The sequence below is a fragment of the Halichoeres trimaculatus genome, unplaced genomic scaffold (assembly GCF_033239565.1).
Source record: "Halichoeres trimaculatus isolate MK-OKI-2021-1 unplaced genomic scaffold, fHalTri1.1 fHalTri1_scaffold_13, whole genome shotgun sequence".
NCBI classification, from domain to species: Eukaryota; Metazoa; Chordata; class Actinopteri; order Labriformes; family Labridae; genus Halichoeres; species Halichoeres trimaculatus.
In genome coordinates, this window is record NW_027437191.1 from 21,332,820 (window position 1) to 21,352,320 (window position 19,501).

The window sequence follows — 19,501 nt, forward strand, 5'->3', positions numbered from 1 at the left end:
CACATTTGGAACCATTAACCGTCAGTCCAGCTTGTTGAATCCGCTCCAAGACAGCGTCAAGGTGTTGCAGGTGCTGCTTCCATGAACGACTGTAGACAACCACGTCATCTAAGTACGCAGCAGCAAACTCCTCACATCCCTGTAAAACCTTGTCCATCATACGCTGGAATGTTGCTGGTGCCCCCTGCAGGCCAAATGGCATGGTTGTGAATTCAAAAAGTCCAAAGGGTGTTCTGAATGCTGTCAACGGTCTTGCCTGCTTAGCTAGCGGCACCTGCCAGTAACCTTTGCTGAGGTCCAATGTGGTCAAGAAGTGGGCAGGGCCTAGAAATGCATATAAATTTGGCACTGATGTATACATTAGGGATCTGTCCACTGCTACTTTTGAGAAAGCTCTACAAACAAACGAACGCTTTTGAGGCAGAATCTGTAGTACAGGGATTTTCGTCTTCAGAAGTCTCCCTCTGTGCGTAAGAAACAGATCAAACACTCTGAAACTCTATGGCTGCCATCCAAACCCATTTACTTTCTAATAAGCTCTACAAACAAACTCTATTTTCTCACAAGGGCAGCTCTTAATCCACTTTTTCACACCGTCCTCCAACCATTTATACTCTTTGAGTCACAAGTAAAATGGTCAACAAAGGCAGTGCATGAAAAAGAATGTCTTTGCATTACATCTGTCATCACTTACATCTGGGTACCCTGGCTTCAAAAAGTGGCATAGATAGTAAAACAAAGACTTTCCTGGTAAACCCCTAGCAGGGAAAATTTCAGCTTCTCAATCAATTGATAAATACTAAAACAACAACACAATGCAGCTGCGCTGACTTTTGCGTTGGCAGTCCCTGAATGCAGAAGATATATCTGTAATTTCTGGAGCTTATCATTTTGTGACCACACCAGCTTGTTGACATTTACAACCATCAGCTTGATCACCATGAAATTTGGCACGGATGTTTTTGTGCTCAGAGGATAACTCTTGAGTTATTTTGATAATTATCTGACCTTTCTTGACCCATTAACAGCAATGCAGCATTCAGACTCCCAGAGCTACAACCACTGGAAAGACTTGCACAAAATTTCGCACCGACATTTATGGTGCCTAGAAGGTGCATCTTAGAAACTGTAGTAATCCTCTGATTCTTCCTCTACTGTCATCTTGGAGCTAAAACTTTCCAGAGGTGGGTAGATATATATTTGGATTTGTATTCCCTATTAAAATGTTATTACCTATCCATTTTTAATGTCCAAATACTTTAAAAACTGGCAGCATTCCTATCAGCCTCAGCTCTGCTTTAAGCCTTTAAGCAAATAAAAGCATGCCAGCCTGTTGACTCCGATAACAAACAAGGTAAGCATCCACATTTTGTACCCTCACATTTAAGCAGTGTTATCATTAGCATTGTAGCATGCTGACATTCACATATAGCTCAGAACACCACACTGTGCTGCGGCACAATCTCACACAGCTGCAGGCATGGCTGTGGACTCATTTTCTTTCTCCCTGAACAACACAATGCTCATCTCCCCTCTGAGCCTTCTCCTCAGCTGAGTCTGCCAGTGTTATGTGAGTGAAGGGAAACAGACTGACACCAAAGAGCTTTTTGGTCATGCTGACTTTTTCCTCTGAGAGCCAGGTGACCTCCGTGACTGTCCCAGCTTTGTAGCCATGAGCTCTCCATCATTCAGCGACAACAGACTGAGGGGAGCACAGCGGGGCACAGTCACTCATTCTGCTCCAAAGCCGGCCAGCAGGGCCAGCTCGTCAGCTTCTTGACTTTCCCCTGTGTGTGGGAGAACACAGATGAACATTGTTGCCATCAGGGATATTTTTGAAATTCCCTGAAAGAAGAAATTTAGCTGGCGAAAGGAGCACTCATCCGACCTCATTCAGACTCGGTGTAGGTTTTCAAATCTCTCTGCAGTCACTGTCTGAGAACCGGACGGACATTCAAAGAGGTAACAACTGTTTATTCATCAGCCCACACAGGCAGTCCTTGAGCATGTCTTTGTGTACCACCGAGGCATATAGCCTTGCAAGTTTTATTGCGTCTCTGAAAGTGAGCACAGAGGCAGATGGTGGTTATTGTGCTGCAGGAGGAGTGGAGAGGTGGGAAAAGACAAATGGAAAGATGAAGCAATTCCAGAAAAGCATGGAAGTGCCCCTCCCATGCATGATGGTTGAGCAGAGCTGAGTATTGTGTAGATTTCTCAAATTATGAGTATTTACCAAAATTCTGCACATTGATGTCACAGTTATGTAATCATTTATTAGGTGTGTAGTGATTCTGAAGACCATAGACAGAAGATGATTCAGAAAAACTGGCTTAGATTCTCTCAAGGGGCCATCATCAAGGCTTTCAGTGATTGGTCTTTCTGCTCAGTGGACTCAGGTATCATTACATCATCCTGATCTATACTCCGAGTAACAGATCCGCAGTGAAGAGGGTTTTCACCTTTGATCGAGCTAAGCATCCTGTTAACACAAGACCTGAACCCTTCACAGGGTTTCTGAAATGCATGAGAACAATGTTCAGTATATTTTCTGTCCTTGCATACACCAGAAATTTAACAAATAATGACGCATACTTAAAGCTGTAGCTCTCTAACCCTGAGTTTTTATGCTGTTGTGGCATAACAGCCCTCCAGAAGTGAAGTCAAAAAAATTATAAGGCATTCTCTAATCCTCTAGCATAGATTATGTAACCTGACACGCCATACGGACAGTTTCATATATCCGCCACGGAAATATTTTACTAGTCCATCTGGGTAGCAGCTCTCAGATTTGTTTTCAGAGGCGGGACCTTCAAAAAAAATCAGCAGCTGGTGATTGGACGACTGTTCTGATTGACACACTCACCACAGACCAATCCGCATCAAGCCACGGTATGACGTCGCTTATGTTTGCCGCTGCTGAGAAACAATAGTCGAACAACTACAGGAACACGAGAAACAGTTGTGACAATAGCGTTAGACGACTGCTGCTGTTTTTGTAAAGTCAAAGGAACGCTGACAAGTACGAAAGTCTGCTGACGTCACGTCTTCTCGTCACTTACTGCTGCTCCCACAGTTCCCGCCTCTCTTCCCTGATTGGGCCGGTCAGAATTTAGCCGAGTGAAATCGTTGGTCATTGGAGCCTGGCAAGATGGATCTGCAGAATTTCAGAAACTGAATCAGGCAGGTCCGTCTGCTCTGCAAGGTTATAGATTATGAGCCTTGTCTGCGTTAAAGCAGATTAAACAAGGATGAAAGTACTTTTCATGACAAGGTACTTTTCAACCAGAGGGTGCAGGAACTAATTTCCAGGTACTGCATGGTTCCTTTGGCCCATTTTTGTCCCTGTTTCCACCAATGGCTGAAGAACTGGGTGGATTATGAAAATCAGGCCAGTTCTCTTAAGAGAAAAAAAGTAATTGCTACTCACTGCTGGGCAAGTCAAGGGCAATAACTCAACTATAGAGGCTAATCAGAAAAATTGGCACCATAGAAGGCAAGAACAGGCTGGGACAACTTGAAAGTGCTACCTTCTAAGTAGGGCTGTTGTAAGGGGTAGATCAATTACCCAGCAATTAAAGTTAGACTCTAGTTCCTGCTGCTGAAAAGCACATAGTCCTAGGGGTGCAACGGTTTCAGATTTTGGTATACGGTTATAGTCTGAGAAAAAAAACACGGTTTTATGGTTATTATTATAGACATAAAAAATCACATTGGCGTTCTTTGAAAATAGTCCCTGGGCATCCTTCTTGTAGCCAAAATGCTCCCACACTGCCGACCTCAAGCGTTTTTTTTTGTTGGAAAGAGGTTGTTTTTGTTGGGTTGAGTTTCAGGTGTATCTGCCTGCTCAGCGACGTCTGCCATTAGCTCTTTGCTAACATAGCCACCATGGTTAGCTGAGCTTATTTTTTCCTGGGATTCGTGGGCTGCAGCTCCTGTGTCTGTGACACGAACAATGGTCCCCGTCTATCTTAATTTGTTTTACAAAAACGGTTTCACTATTTCTCTCTGTATCTCATAGTCTTCTTGTCTCTTGGTGGTGTGCTGCTGTGGTACGCCCGGTAGGCCGTGCAGAAACAAAGCGCGAGGGAGAGAGACAAAGGGACCGTTTTGGCTGCGTTTTGCAGCGCACGGGAGTTTAAACTGATGGACTGTTGTGAGCATCCCTACATAGTCCCCCAAAAAACACTAGTTCCAGGGATTTTTTACTTCTATAGTTCGTATCATACAGATTAGTGTTAGTAATTTTAGGACATGTGGCATCATGTTCTGCAGCTCAAGCAAGAAATGCATCCCCTGCTGTGTTCAGTGGTTCACCTGCAGAGTCTTTACCATGTTAGCAGAAGCAGGGGTAAATGAGGGCGCTGTGTGTACGTCTCGACTCCAAAACACATAAAAAATGTTTCCATGTATGGCTTCATTTACACCGGGGTCCATATCTATACTCAGTCAATGAACCAGTCAAAGTCAACTCAAACCCTTCCTTGACCATCACCTGCTCACTTTATGGTTGTAACTCAATTTAACCTTGTGAATCTGTAGGATGTTTGTTGGGCTTTATCTGATGATTCAAACATTAACTTATTGCAAGTGAAACGAATACTTTCCTCTTCATATAGTTACCGTTTAATTTATTGGAACTAAGTGGAAAGATTTGAACCATTATGGGTTTTCAGTTTGGTGCCAAAGAGTATTTTTCTTTACTATTATACTGGCACAGAGTCTCTGTGTCTTTCAAACAGCTGGCAGGAGCAGTTGTTGAGAACAATTTTGGTAAAAATGATGTTTTCTGCACTTCCAGTGTAAATCAGAACAAGTGGATTCGGGATGTCAAGAGGGCATCTGCTCGCAGCTTTTTAGCCGTCAGTGCAAACATGATGATTTCTTCAGAACAAACACGGAGCCTGTCTTTGGACTCCCGGCCCAGTGAAAGGATTTCTCTGTATGGAAATAAAGCTTTGTGAAGCTGGCGCCCTTGTGACCTGAGAGTCTGTCTGCCCGGGCTAAGGCAGACACATTTCAGAGATTGAATCTTTTATTTTCCCCTTTCTACAGTTTTTACCTGTGTGCATGACAATGTTAAGTCATATCATAGGGACTACTTGTAGTGTTAAAGCAGCTATGTTTTGTTTTTGACTCAAAGTTTGTTGTTTTATTTGCATTAATCTTCTTGGGGTAACAATACAGCATCAATCCCATCCCATGTCTACTTTTTAATTGGCTTTTCCTCCGATGTGCTAAACTCAACAAGCAAAGACAGACTAAGCAGTGAAAAACACAAACAATGACACTACAGGATTACCGTAAAATTGCATAACAAGCTCCAGATAATCAGTCTGTGTGACTCATCCTTCCTTTGAAGATTTTTCAACTAGAGTTAGAAAATGATCTTGTTTTTCATCCATTTTTTCATCATCTTTTTATCCCTGCAGAAAAGAAAAACAGAAACAAGATTTTCAGCTCCCTATAGACCCACTCTGAGCCGATTCGTCCTACCTTTGCTTTCACAGTTTTAGAAACAATGTGACATATCATTTTGACTGTTTGGTAATACAAGTTTGATTGCGCGCAGTCCTTTGGCTGCAGTGACATTTCGCCAGCGTCTGGATTATTCAACAGCAGTCTGTTCTTATCTGTCTTCTCTGCTGTCTCCTTTTTACTCCAAACCTTAATTCAGGAAATTGATGCTGCGGTGTAATTTGAAGAAAGCAGGACTCTTTTTTTGTTCCACACAGAGCTCAGACGTGCCGCTTGTGAATGGACAATCAAGTTAGAGTGGCGGAACAGCTTGTAAACGACAAAAAAAAAGAGTTTGTTTTCGAAATATTCTCTCATCTGTTCTCTCATCTGCTCCATTCCCTCTGGCAGAATCAGATCACGATGTGTTGTTGTAGAAAATGCATCATAATTGAGGTAATTGTGTTGTTTGTCAGTGCTGCAGGTTGAGAAAGTGGTTGCAGCACATGGTTCAGAGGACTATAGGGTCTTGGACCATGATGGTGTCCACCCCAGCCTGGCTGTAATGGCTCTCTTAATGCCTACTGCTGCTTCCTTCCTGCTTGTGCCAGCTATCATTACGCAGGAGGGGGGATGGAGAAGATGGGTGGATATTCTCCGGTTTCAAGATCCGATTTGAGTGCATCAGACTCTATAGCTCCACTTGTTTTTAGCTGTGTAACCTTTTTTTCCAGCTCTGCAAAGGAATAAATAAGTGGAAGTGGTCTTATATTAAGTCTGAGGCACACATAATGGCATATATAGTGTCTGGAAATAACAGGCAAGCAGTGTGTGATTTAGACATCTGTTGGGCGTGATCTCCAGGATGAGACACGAATACTGCGCAGACACTCGCAGGAATACTCCACATATAAACCCCCATAAACTGAACTGTCTTGGCTCACAGAGAGCTCACAGATGGAGATGCAGCGCTGCGTAGCCTCCCTAACCTCGTCTCTGCACACAAGCCACATATATATTACTGCATTGAGCGTGCTCATACTCCAGTTTTCTCTTTAAGTTTAGAAACGTCAAGCTGCGCAGGGAGACAGAAGGGCTCATGGAGGTGTAATCTCACATCCCTGCAGTTCTGTTACTAGCTAGAAAATGGAAGCAGCGTAGTGATTTCCGGTTACCTCCCAGATTCTGTCATGTTGAGGACGTTAACGCTGATCTTTTCTGTCTTTCTAGGCTGCTGCCACAAACCGTCGGCCTGCTCTACGTCGGAAACTACGACAGACCCTTTGCAAACATGCTGGTGAGAGAATAAAAGTGCTTTTTTAATCTAACTTATCATTGTGCCATGAAGCTAAATCTACACCCTCACTTCTCCAGCTTGCTTTCAGCACAGCTTAGAATTTTACTTTTGTTTTAAGAAGAAAATACATTCTGCAGACTTATTTTCTTTTTTTTTTAACTGTGTGGAGAAACAAAGGAGTTTAATCAGCGCTTAGTTTAATTGTTTTGCTTATTTACTCAGATTGCGGCGGTGCTTTTATCTGATTATGGTCTTGTTTTGAACATTTATTCTAACACCCCATCAAAAAATGTTTATTAACTCTTGTTTCAATTAAATGCTAATTCATAGAAGTCCACAGCACAGCAGAATCTTCAGTGCAACATATCCACCTTTCCTCAGTAGGTTAGAAATGATGTTTCTTCAGCTTTCTTTAGAGTTCACTATCAGCTCTTTGTAAGGATGTCCTCACTGATGTTCCTTGTGAACACATGTTTTGATGTACAGGATCAAACACAAAACATCATCTGACCTTGATTTTATGTGAATACCGGCTCAGTTCAATGCTCTCTTTCATAACAAACGTCTTAGCTCTCTGAGAGCTTTAAAATTAGAGATGATAACATTTATACTACAGTGCCTGAGCAACGCACATCACAACATCATAAAAAAAAAAACTATAGTTATTTAAAAATTAAGACTTAACTGGCTTTTAAGAGAGGAATCAGGCCCACAATTGGCTTGAGGGTCTGAGTCTTTTTTAAGGCTTATGTCCCTCTGGTGCCTTTTGCTTTCCTTTTACTGGTGTTTTAGAAAACTCTTATTTCAGCTTCTGTCTGGAACATGCCATTTGAGCTGCTGTTTCTTTAAGGCTCCCTGCTCCACAAACTCCCTTCCCTCTGATTGGCCAGCCCTCTTGAGGGCTGTGGAGGGGAGAGGCCAAGTTATAAGCTGACCTTAGTGTTTGAGGCCCACCCCTTTAACGTGTCATGAACCAGTAAGGTGATCCTTACATGATGATGTCATCATTTGATCAAATCTTTTGAAGATCTTGGGACATTCAGTTTGCAGACAGAATCAGGGATTTCTACAACAAATAAACACTCAGTTCGAACATCCAGCATTCTTACTTTTTATCCATGTTTGAAATATGGGAAAGCGAAATACCTCCCCTTTAAGTTTTGCTACCTGTGCTGCATGAAGAGCTTTGCCTCATTCTAGGTTTTGACACCTGGAAAAGTTACAGTAACCTAAAGCCTGTTGTGTTTTAGTAATAGCTATTGATTCTCCATTTAGCTTCAGTTTCTGTTCCTCATGAAGTCACCTCCCTGTGTAAAACTGCATGTGGCCTGCGAGTACAGCTCATTAATCATGAATAATATGAACCGTGCAGATCGAGTCACTAGAGATGGAGATAAGAGCAGCTCTCTGTCAAAGAGCGGCTGCTTTGATGAAGCTCAGAGAGGTTGTCAGTGTGTGCGTCACCTGCAGGGAGCTGCAACACCTCTGATGGTTTTTATTATTAGTTTTTCACCCAATTTGTATGACTGTGTGCATCTTTTAACAAGAGTAGGGACAATTTTACTCACCCCATCATAAAGTCATTTTAATTCTCAAAAAGATGTTAATTTTTTAAGATTTATTTCGCCTGAAACTTTAGCAAATTACCTGAAATTGAGGCTTAAGATGCATGAATTATGTCAGGGTAATTTAACACACTTCCACCAGAAAACAATCAATCACGCAGCACAACAAGAAAAACGAATCAATTAAAAGTTTGGGGGTATAAACACAATCCTGTTTGAGTTGTTTGAATTTTCCTCTGTCTTTTCTCCGACAGCCTGTTTTCCTCTCATTTACCACACTCAAATGTTATTAGCTTGTTTTTCTCCTCTCAGATCTCTGCTCAGACGCGACAGTCAGTTTGAATGTTTGAGATAATAACAGGTATTACACATCCGCAGCAAAGACACAGCACGGACTTGATATAATGGGTTCATGATGACTTGTTGAGTCACTGGACTGCCATTACTTTGTCCTCTGAAAAGGAGAGTTGGAATTTGCTCTTGTAATTGTTTTAAAGGTTATTGAAATACTTCAAAAAAGGCTGATGTGTGTTTACAGTGGACATTTTCCCGTTCAGAAGTCTATTCTAGATTTAAGATAATTTTGGATCGTGTCTGTCGGCTATGATTTTCCTCTGAGTGTTTGCTCTATTTCAGATTTTTATCTCATAACCTTTCCTCTCTTGCATTTTCTTTCATCTATTTCCTGGATATTAAAATGGACCCTGGTGCTGCAGTGTTGAGGATCTTCAGGCTAAATTCTGATTAAGTTTGGAATCAAACAAAAGCAGGGTCATTTAGAAAGCCATGTACTGGAGAACAAAACATTTTCAAGGATATTGAATCTGTGCTCATCCCCGATGCCATTTCTGTAAAGTTCCATTAATGAACTGATGGAAACTGCACAAGTGTAACAGTCCTTACAGAAAGAAGTAGAGGATAAAATCACAGGATGGTTTTCCGATATATCCACAGGCTGTCCACACACAGGTGCTTTACGCTTTTATAGTTTGTATTTGTTTATGCTACTTCTTCTCATGGTAAATGCTCCCTATAATGAATCTAGATTCCAGGATGTGATTTAAGGAAATAAACCTTTTGTCATGTTTGATGTCATTTTGAGAGCCTGAGCAGAGAGCTTAAGGGCTGGTCTCATGAGATGTGCAACCTAACTGCAAGGCATTTCAAGTCAGGCAGTCGTATAGCCTCAGCTTTCATTTTGCAATGTTTTGATGATGTCACTAAACTGAACCATATTCCAAACTGCATACATTTACATCTTCTGTCTAGGTCACAAACCATAACAAAGTATGTCCAGAAATGTCTCACTAAACTACATTTGGACTGTGCATAAACAACTTGTATAAAGCTAAAGCAGAAACCTGACAACTCGTACAGCTGATATCATCAGATAAATGGATTCATCAGTATGTGAAAAAAAAAAAATCACAAAAATAGTTTGAGTATGAAAAACAATCCCGATCATATACAGATCCTGATCCTGTCATAAAAACATCCTGACATATTTCACCCATGTTGCCCCCTAATGGAGAACATTGTCCCTGGTCAGAAGCAGAATTTAGCCGCGTTTCCACTAAGCAGACCGGTTCGGTTCGTTTCAGTACGGCGCGCATTTTGCGGCGTTTCCACTGACTTATCCTGGGAAAGATCCCCAAACCGAGACGAACCAGCCCACTTTTTTGGGATCCTTCCGTATGGGTGCCAGACTGAACCGCTCTGGGAAGGTGGAGCAACACACTGCAGACCGTTGATTGGTCAAAGAATTGTCACTTACCCCGACAGCGGCTGCATTTCTCCTGGCGGCACACACACTTCTCTGAAACAAAGCTTGATTGCACTTTGTAACAGAGAGCTACATGCCAATCACAGAAAAGGAGAAAATGCTGCATGTCTTCCATCTGTGCTTTTTGTTTACTGTGTCCCGTTTTTCTTCTTTGTTGGATTTGATAGTTGGGTTAACTGCTGATACGGTGTCACACTATTGTTTAATAGCTGCGGCTTTCAGCATCCAGCCTATCATGCGAGGGCACAGTTTGCTGTGGAAATGCAAACGGGATCAGGCTTAACTGTACCAAACCGTTCCAAACCGTACTGAACCGACCCTGACTGCTTGGTCGAAACTGGCTTTTGCTGATGTTTACGTAGCACGTAACACTGCAGAAAACTGACGTCTGATCATCTGGTTTCAAGAGACACCTGAGGGACAGGTAAGCTTTGATTTCATCAGTCTGTAATCAGGGCTCAAGGTTTGAGCACACTGAGAGACTGATTTTTTTTTTCAATTTGTCCTTGAAAGAAGTTCCCTGCTCTTAGCCATACCAGTTCTCAAAAAACAATCACAGATGGCACTCTCTATGAAATGTTTATGATATTGACATCATACATCTTGTATCACGAAGACTTCTTCCCATGTTGGTGAAATATCAAAGTCGAGAGATTCTCAGACTGTTTCAAAAAACATTAAGTCCCAACTTTGTTCTCTGTTTCTCTTTTCTCTTTGCTTGAAGGAGCTTATCAGTCAGAACAGTGACGTCTCTGGCTGTGGGCTGCAGCTTTTTTGAATTTCTTGTGTTCTGCATCCAAACAAACCTTTGTTTCCACAATGAGCAGGCAAAAATATCAATTCTGCACCGAGCAAAGAAACTAAAAGAAACACTGACAGCTTTTGTGTTTTTCACTTCTGTAGCTTCTAAATCTGAACAAACAGGGCTGAAATAGAAAGACAGAAACATCTTACAGTAGACGTTGGCTGGTAAAGTCCTGGACTGCCAGAGTCCCTGATATCTGCAGGCACACGTGTGCTGCCATAATGAGACAGATTTGGACAGATTAAGCACTGAGGGCTGGTGGAGAATCGGCTGCCAACTCTTCGACCTTCCCCAGCAGGAAGAAATCCCACCCTGTAGCATCGCAACCTGCCCGCCTTCAATGACCATCAGCTTTCTGGAAGCGTCCTGCGCCCAGTTTTGAGATTCTGTTGCGAGTTCAGATCATCTGCTCTCCTTTAAGAATCAAACAGTTTGAAGTCACATTGAGTCGTTTGAACCAAAGACAACTGTTGTGAAGATAAATCTGAATATTTGAAAATATGAAGGTGACTAATCAAGCATGTTGATAAGTTATGACTCTTCTTCCTTCCTCGCACTCTTTTCTTGCTTCCCCTGTGATCTCGACCCCCCATTGGGAGCCCAGATGCCCAACACTACACGATCGTACGAGCCCTTGCTTTGTGTCTCAGTGTTCTGCCAAACACCAGTGCTTTCCTGGCAGGCTGAGTCGTTCTCTAACCTTTGCTTGAGGTCAGACCTTTTTCTTCCAATAAAATAATCACCTGGACATCTCGAAAGGTCACAGAAAACCCCTTTTCTTCCCCTTCAAACCAACCGCTGCACCTGATCCTTACAGCTACACTTTCAGCTTCAAAGTGGTTAAAGTGGGTTTGCATTTTCCCAGTCTTGAGACTCCTCTGAGTGAGACTCGGCCCCTCGACAAATAAACAACAGATGCTCAAATGTCTTTTTTGACTCATGCTTAATCCTCAGTGCCTTGTGCCATTTTCATACGCTCTGTGTGCACCGTTGATTTTATTCTCCGAACAGTGTGTGATGTAATAAGTCAGTGATCCTGTGTGGCTCAGCGGGAACTGTTGTGCTGTTTTGTTCAGAGCATCATGAATCCTGAAATCTGCTCACACCTTTTGATAAAAACAGAAGTGAGTCAGTTCAAAAGAAGAGGCACTCAAATTTTTTCAGTTAACCTTTCCAGGATCTGGTATCTGGTTGAAACATCTTAAAACGCCCAGAAACTAGAGCATAAACAGGTAGATTAAGGACTTGATCCATCTCTATCACAATGAACAAGTTCATTATTTTGGAATTAATAGTCGTCCCCAAATAATCCTGTGATTTTCTGAGACTAACAGTGTTTTTTTACATTTAAAACTGGATCAGAGTCTCCTTGATATAGCATGTTCTTGTCAAAAATGTTGATTTCTTCTTTGTTTTTTGTTTTTGCATCAGAACAGATTCTTGTGTTGGTTTGAAGCAGAGGCTCATGGCTGTGCAAAGTTCAGGGACTCTTGAGCCAGTTTCTCCAAACAGAACTCTCCAACCAAAAAGATTAAGGCAGATGTTGAACTGCAGTTCCTTGAGTGTCCACCAGAGGCCAGCCCCAAAAGTACCAGAAACCAAATACACACCAATTCAAAAAAGTTGATCTTTATAGCAAAAGTAAACATCTCTACAGCCTAACTCAAACACTACACAGGAGTCCATTTTTTAAAACATATTACTTTTTACAATACTAAACCTACAAATTTTGAGTAATCAAAGGCGTTGCTGACTTGATTGACAGGCGATCACACTGTAACTGTTGGCAAGGAGGCTAAAGACTTCAGCTCGACCTCTGTAGCTAAAGTTAGGTTGACTGAACGTGAGGTCGAGTCAGTTCTCAATCAACAATAGGTTTCCATACTCTGCTTCGAGAATCAACTGATGACGTTGGAGAGACTTTGTCTAGAGCTTTGTCTTAATTCAGAGGCTGCAACTTTGAAGACTGCATTTGAAGACTGAGTGTGTTGTAATTCCTGCTATTTTTAATAGTAAAATAAAAAAACCACTTCAGGTCAATCTCCAACACTTCTCAAAAGTTAATTTTGCTCGTAATTACACCCCCCCCAACACACTCACTTTTCAATACAAACTGACACCCTTGGGCTGTCCTATTTGTGAGGCTCTTCCAATCTCAGCAGACAAATGTGTTCTACTTTTCCTGACATCTCAACATGGGCCGTTTACATGACAAATGTTTTAGGGTGAAATGTGAAAGTTTTGTTTTGCTTTTTTTGCTTTTGCTTTGCGATTTGGCCTCGCGTTTCCGCGGAAACAACATTCTAGCTGACCTAAAATGCAAATTTTTGAAAACCACCTCCAGAGTGGGATTTTTCTGAAATGCTGCCGCCACCATTGCTGTGTAAACAGTAAAATGCTGACTTCACACTCTGCACAAGTGCATACAACAGTCCAACAGCACCGTTGTTACAATCGTCACGGACTACTGTGTTGTGCATGTACTGCTAAATCTGCTGTATCTGCTGACTGTCTTTATACAAAATGTGCATCTGTTGCTCCACCTCTGCACTTAGTTTTTACCAAAACACCAGATGATCGGCTCAGCTCTACTTCGGTGGAGATCTCCCAAAAGCGGCTTCTGGACAAGACGATTACAGCACCACCTATAGGCCTGGCAAGCTTACTACAGCGTTTTTAGTCCCTCAGCGTTTCTGTGTTATCACAGATTTTTTCACTGCCTTTTAGCGTTTATAGATGAAACGCAGTCATGTTAACTGGGCCTTAAAAAGGGGCTCTCTGGAGTGCCTTTATTTCAATTGCAAAGTCATGTTGACCCTAAAAACACACTTTTATGTGTTGGAGCATCAACCTTAAGCAGATTGAAGAAAGCAGTTAAGATGGTTGCCCAAGTAAAGCTATCCTATTGGAGGAAACCAATTCTAAAGAGAGTCTCTTGGACTTTTTTTTCTTGGATTTCTAAGATTACGTCTCCTTGTCCAAAAAGTTTCTTAAACCCTCTAAAAGTCCTGAAAGCGCTTCATGTTTTTTGCCATCTTTGAGATGGTTTTGGAAAATATGGCAGTGCAGGTGGTCATCAGAGAATCCTCCTGAGACCGAACCTTCTTAATTCAGTTTGATCTTTGTACCCTGGCTCTGAAGGTCCCACAACTCATGCTTTTATCTTGTTGTTGCTCTTCTACTCTGCTAATCTTGTAGAGAACGCTGCAGAAGCCCTCACATGTCTATCAATCATCTTTAAATGTAAATGTTCACTGCAGTTGAAAGCCACTGCCCATTACAGGATATAAATCTCTGCTTTATGAGTTCAGTTTGTTTCTGCATGCACTCTTTAAATGCTCTCATGAGCTTCATTTGGCCTGCTAACTGCTTCCTGGTTCTCTGTTTAAAGTATTGAAAGCAGCAGTGACAGTGTTTAGCAGCATATTCTTGACATGTTTGAAAAACAACATGGCAGCTACACATGCCAATCACTGAGAGCCATTGTTATTCATGAATGCAGCAGCACGTCTCTGAGCACTCTTATAATGAGACTTCACGAGAGGAAAAGTAGCACTGTGGCAGAATAGACTCTGAATGTGTCCGAATACATCCAAGGATTAGTCATTTTCATAAACCACGATGACAGCAGGAGAAAATAAAATTACATTGCTTTCATTATCTGTGCATAGGATTTATGCAAAACCATCTGTGTCCTGTCTTTCTTGTCGTCTGCGCAGGCGACGAAGGAGCTGAAGCAGTACGACAACAAGATCATCGAGTGCACCTTCGCCAATAACAGCTGGGTGTTCATGAGGCAGAGGGTTGACAAGAGCTTCCCCAACTCTTACGACACGGCCATGGGTGAGACTCTGTCCAACTTCACCAACAGCCCAGCATTAACGTCTTTCTTAGTGACAGAAAGGCTGCAAAATCAAGACACTAATCACATTTTATTGTAACTAAAAAAACAAAAAACATAAGAAAACTTGGGTTTGGTAGATTTTTTTTGTAGTGACAATGCTTCACTTTTAATAGTTCCTCATTTGTAAGGACCAGGCATTTGTTTGAGCATTTCTACCCTCCAATATCACCTGATTTAAAGGAGTTGGATTGTGTGATGGTTAAGAGCTGATGGCTCTAATTTTCCAGTTGAGCGCCTTTAAACAGCTGCCAAAGAAGAAGGTGCCACACCTTTTTGCAACAAGATTACACTTTTAATGCTTTAAAGATCTGGTTTGTGGCCACAGCTGAGAGCTGTTTGTGGAGAAAAATCTCCAATAAACCAGCGTTCATTACCTGCCCAGAGCCAGACCGCCAACCCACCTGGGAGTTTGTGGAGACGAAAACATTTTAAAGCCGAGAGAGGAATAAAGACTTAGATTTGTCAGGTGGTTGGAAACAGGACTTCAGGTGAATGTTAACTTTATAGTCTGAGTGATAAACTGTTTACTAATAGTTTCATCATTTTAAAGTTTAAATGTTTGTACCCAGAGGGACCTGAGAGGAAAGAAATCAATCAGTAAAAATATCACAGAAAGGTTGTTAAAGAGCTCAGGTTACATCAGGATTTACTTTTCTACGCTGCAGGAATTAGAATTATGTTCAAATGAGAGCGTGTGTGAAGTTTTATACAACACCACTTCTCAGTTAACCAAAGTTTCTGCTTTTATGGTTTCAGTCTGTTAGCTAAATTTTTTTTAATCTTCTGGAAAGTAAATTGGTTTTCAGGTGAGTCATGTTTAATCTTCGAACAGTGGATGGTGGTTTTAGTTTGTCAGTTTAATGAAAGTAAAGTCATTACCTTTTTAAAATAAAGAACAAAAATGAGTGTGTAATCTGAGGTGTTTCTCCACCACAGAAACTTTTTCCTCTGGAACTATGTGTTTTGTAGTGAGAGGAACTAGGGTCCAAATTTAGCTCTGGGGTTCTAATTGTACTGTATGGTGGAGCACCCACGGTGTTTATATTCCCTCCTCCCTCCCCCAGCTGTGATGGACGTGGTTTAGTACCTCCTTACAATCGTCTTCTTTGAGGCTGATTGTGTGAATGTGTCTCTGTCAGCTCCTGGTGTTTCAGTTTAAAGAGTGACCCTGTAAACTGAGGACCTTCAGCTGAACGTGTCAGTGGATATTCAGTTTACAACAGCTGATTCAACAGAAGTAGTCCTGGAGAATGCATTCTTCGTTCAGTTGTAAAATTCTATATATGTGTCATAATCTCCTCATCAGATCAGGATTTAATGGTGACCTGAAACTGTTTTGAAAAGATGCATCCCTCTGATGTCGTCAATCAACAGGCCTGTGTTAAAGCAGAAACAATGGACAGTCTCAGAGTAGCCTGATGGTGGCTGGAGTTGTTTCAGGCTTTTTGAATCAGATTTGAGCGGCGGCAGCTTTGCCACTAGTGCTTGTTTCCTTTTAATCTACAACAAATCCATCTGCGGTATGATAACTCATGATCAGCCCAGGCTGATTATCCACCATGCTAACAGGCTAACTGTGGTGTTACACATAAAGCCTTCTCTAACCATCCTCCACTGGTCTTGCGGTGCAGCAAATACCTTTTTCTTTTTCTCTTTACCTCGGTAGCCTAATCATCCTGGGAATGTTGTTTTTGTCTTGAACCCTCTGGTGGAAAACACTTCAAGAGAGAATGTTAAGTGTACTGTAAAAAAAATCCTAATTTAGTATTTGTGGTCCCGTGTTAGTGTTTTTGTCAGGATAAACTAATGATAAACTGTCATCATGTCTGTAGTAACTTCCTCTACTTCCTCCCGTCTGTGTTGTTTTCCCCGTGTTTCTCTCCAGCTGTGTGTAAAAGCATCCAGGAGCCCGTCACGAAGGAAATCCTCCTGCAGTACGTGGACCGCTGCGTCCAAGCCCAGAACCGGAAACAACCTCCAGACCCAGACTCTGAGCTTATGCCCCCTCCCCCTCCGAAGAGACCCAACAGGTCTATCCCATAGCCCACAGGCGGGCTCCCTGGACTGCTTCTCAGTCATTATTTACATCTCCATCTGCAGCCACATGGACACCACATCAGCAGAAGATGAACAGAAACAACAATACAACATATGGAAGCTTTGTACCCTGAGCTCATGGTCCTCATCAGAAAACCTTTAACTGACTCATCACTCATTTCCTGATCTCCTAGACTTGTTTGTAGCTTTGATTGCTGGTATTCTTATGGGAATTCAAACATGATGCTAAGCTTCTTTTTTTGTTTTCCTATTTATCTTTTTTAAAGTCTGAGCTAATTGCTGATTATGGACAGGGGTGTGTTAGGGCTCTGATTAACACCTGGCAATGACTACCTTGTTTATGTTTTGTCGATTAGTTCCTTGTTTGTACTGAAGGAAGAGTAAACACCTTGAAGGCTGAGTCTGCTGTGTGAATGTGCTTCAATCAGGAAACAACGTTGAGTAACAGTTTGATCTTATCAAGAGCAGCACAAAGCTGAATGAGTTGTTTAACAACAGTTTTTGTTTTTTTATACCTTGAGTCACCAGCAGATAAAACTTAAATCTCTGCTTCTCCTCCCTGAGACTATGTCCAAAGGAAGCCCATCTGTGTGGACTTTTGTTTTAAAGGCCTCATGTGTGGGTGAGGAGATGACAACATGATTACACAGCCTCAACAAACTAAGACAAAGGAGGACAAAGAGTGAGATCAAGCTGCAGATGGGTGTCAAACCCACATACAGCAGCATACAGTTTCTGAGTGAGGGAAAAAAACAAACAAAAGACAAATTTTTAAAATTTTTAAACTCTGCCAGAGGGATCCAGTGGATATGTATCTGTGGTGTTAAATGCAAAAGAATCAAATCAAAATTTGTATTTGTGAACTTTGCTGTATAAACTTAAGACTCAAAATAATTCAACTTAAAGGAGCTGTGAGGGGTGCTAAAGTGATCTTGAAAAAGGCTCCTTTCTACATGCCTGATCGTAATCCACACTTGACATGAGGTTATCAGCGTGAATATCGCTAATTACAGGTCATTTTAAGTTGCTACTTCTTAGCTTCCAGGACGGGTTGTCCAGGACCAGATTGATTTACGGTATTTTCAGGTTTCTATGACAACACCACACCAGCTGACGAAGTTTAGTAGTGAGAAGAGATAAAACACAGAGATCTGTGTTTTTCCCTTCTAAAACGACTTCTATAACTAAATGTAGTGATACTGGACACTGGGGCCTAACTGTCAGACAGAAAAAGGACAGAAGAGCAGAAAAAAGCTAAATGGGAGAGTGAGACAGCCCGAGCTAAAGGCTAATTAGCCTCTGCTTGGTAGATGACTGGCAGGACACAGCTAACCAGGATTTACTACCGTTACACATTAGACATGTCTTAGAGCACCAGGCTGCCAGCTGCGCTAAATATAAACGCTACTAAACAACTTAAAAACTGACAGTGTTTACTTGTTGTCTCGTTAGCCTACAGATACACCGGGAGCACCAGGCTGACGATTCCACTAACATATGGCTATGTTTGCTTGATGTCACGTTTCAAACTGTAGCACTACGTAACTGTACTGATAAGTACCTTAGCTGGGCGCATTGTATCCAGTAAAAAGTTGTCTTCAACAAAGAAAACTTGTTTTGATCGGATCTCCACTTAACTCCAACACAAACATACACCTCACTAAAAGTAATTTACAACTGTGTGCGAAGACTAAACAACTAAAAACAAATTTTCCTCATAGCATCTTTAAATGAACATTGAATGATACCATAGAATATCCCCACCTACTCACCTTGTTGAACTGGAACAAAAAAAGGAAACCACACCCATGCATCCATTATTGGGACTGGCACCAGATCTGTTAAGCCTCAGACCTGCTGACTCCTGGGCTGTTTCCCAAAGCCCAGGTACCTTGCCTTGCCTTGCCTTGCCTTGGAAGGAAGTGCCTCCGAAGCCACTTCCTTCCAATCCAAGGCAAGTGTCCTGCCTCTGCTCAAAAGAAGATGCTAGTGGAACAGCCTACAAAGGCATATTTTTTACCATCAGGTTCCTGTCACAAATGTATATGTAATTGGAGTTACATTGTCTCACATAACATGTGTTGCACTGTGGACAGTGCTTGGAAAGTTTATACAAACATGGGAGTAGACCGTATGCTCAAGCGGCTACAAATATTGTCATGGCTTGCCACTTTTGTACACTTTTTGCTTTTTTTATTGTCACATCATTGACACTCTGCAGGTGCCGCTTCTCTATTTATAGGTACGTGAGTGACACACATAAGAGTTAAGTGTTGGACATGGTATAAGTTGTTATTTTCAGAGGTGTATTTTGTTACTTACATTTGGATTGGAATTTATCGCGCGCCTCCGCTGAAGCGTCTCTCTCTGGTGCGTCTTTTCCTTCAATTTTTTTCCTTTTTTCGTACATTCGCACGTTGCGTGTTGGGTATTTATAACTATGGCAAGGCAGCAAAGGATACACCTGTGTATCCTTAGTCAATTAGCCACATGTTAACCAAATGGAGGACATGAACATTGAATAGCACTTGGGCAGCGACTGATGATGTGGATGCCTGCCCACACCCACATCAGACCAAGGCAAAGCAAGGTACCTTGTTCAGTGCACTGTGAATGTGTTCGTTTTCACTGATTC

The 19,501-nt window shown here is 41.8% G+C and overlaps 1 protein-coding gene across 1 annotated transcript in view; it reads left to right on the forward strand.

The window, feature by feature from the left end:
* The window catches only part of rngtt (RNA guanylyltransferase and 5'-phosphatase), a 102,967-nt gene extending 85,066 nt beyond the window's left edge, over positions 1 to 17,901 (forward strand). The window contains exons 14-16 of the mRNA XM_074685864.1: positions 6,685 to 6,751; positions 14,624 to 14,747; positions 16,694 to 17,901. Of these exons, the coding sequence (XP_074541965.1) occupies positions 6,685 to 6,751; positions 14,624 to 14,747; positions 16,694 to 16,851 (349 nt within the window). The 3' untranslated portion in view covers positions 16,852 to 17,901. The remainder of the gene's footprint in view (positions 1 to 6,684; positions 6,752 to 14,623; positions 14,748 to 16,693) is intronic.
* The last annotated feature ends 1,600 nt before the right edge of the window (positions 17,902 to 19,501 follow it).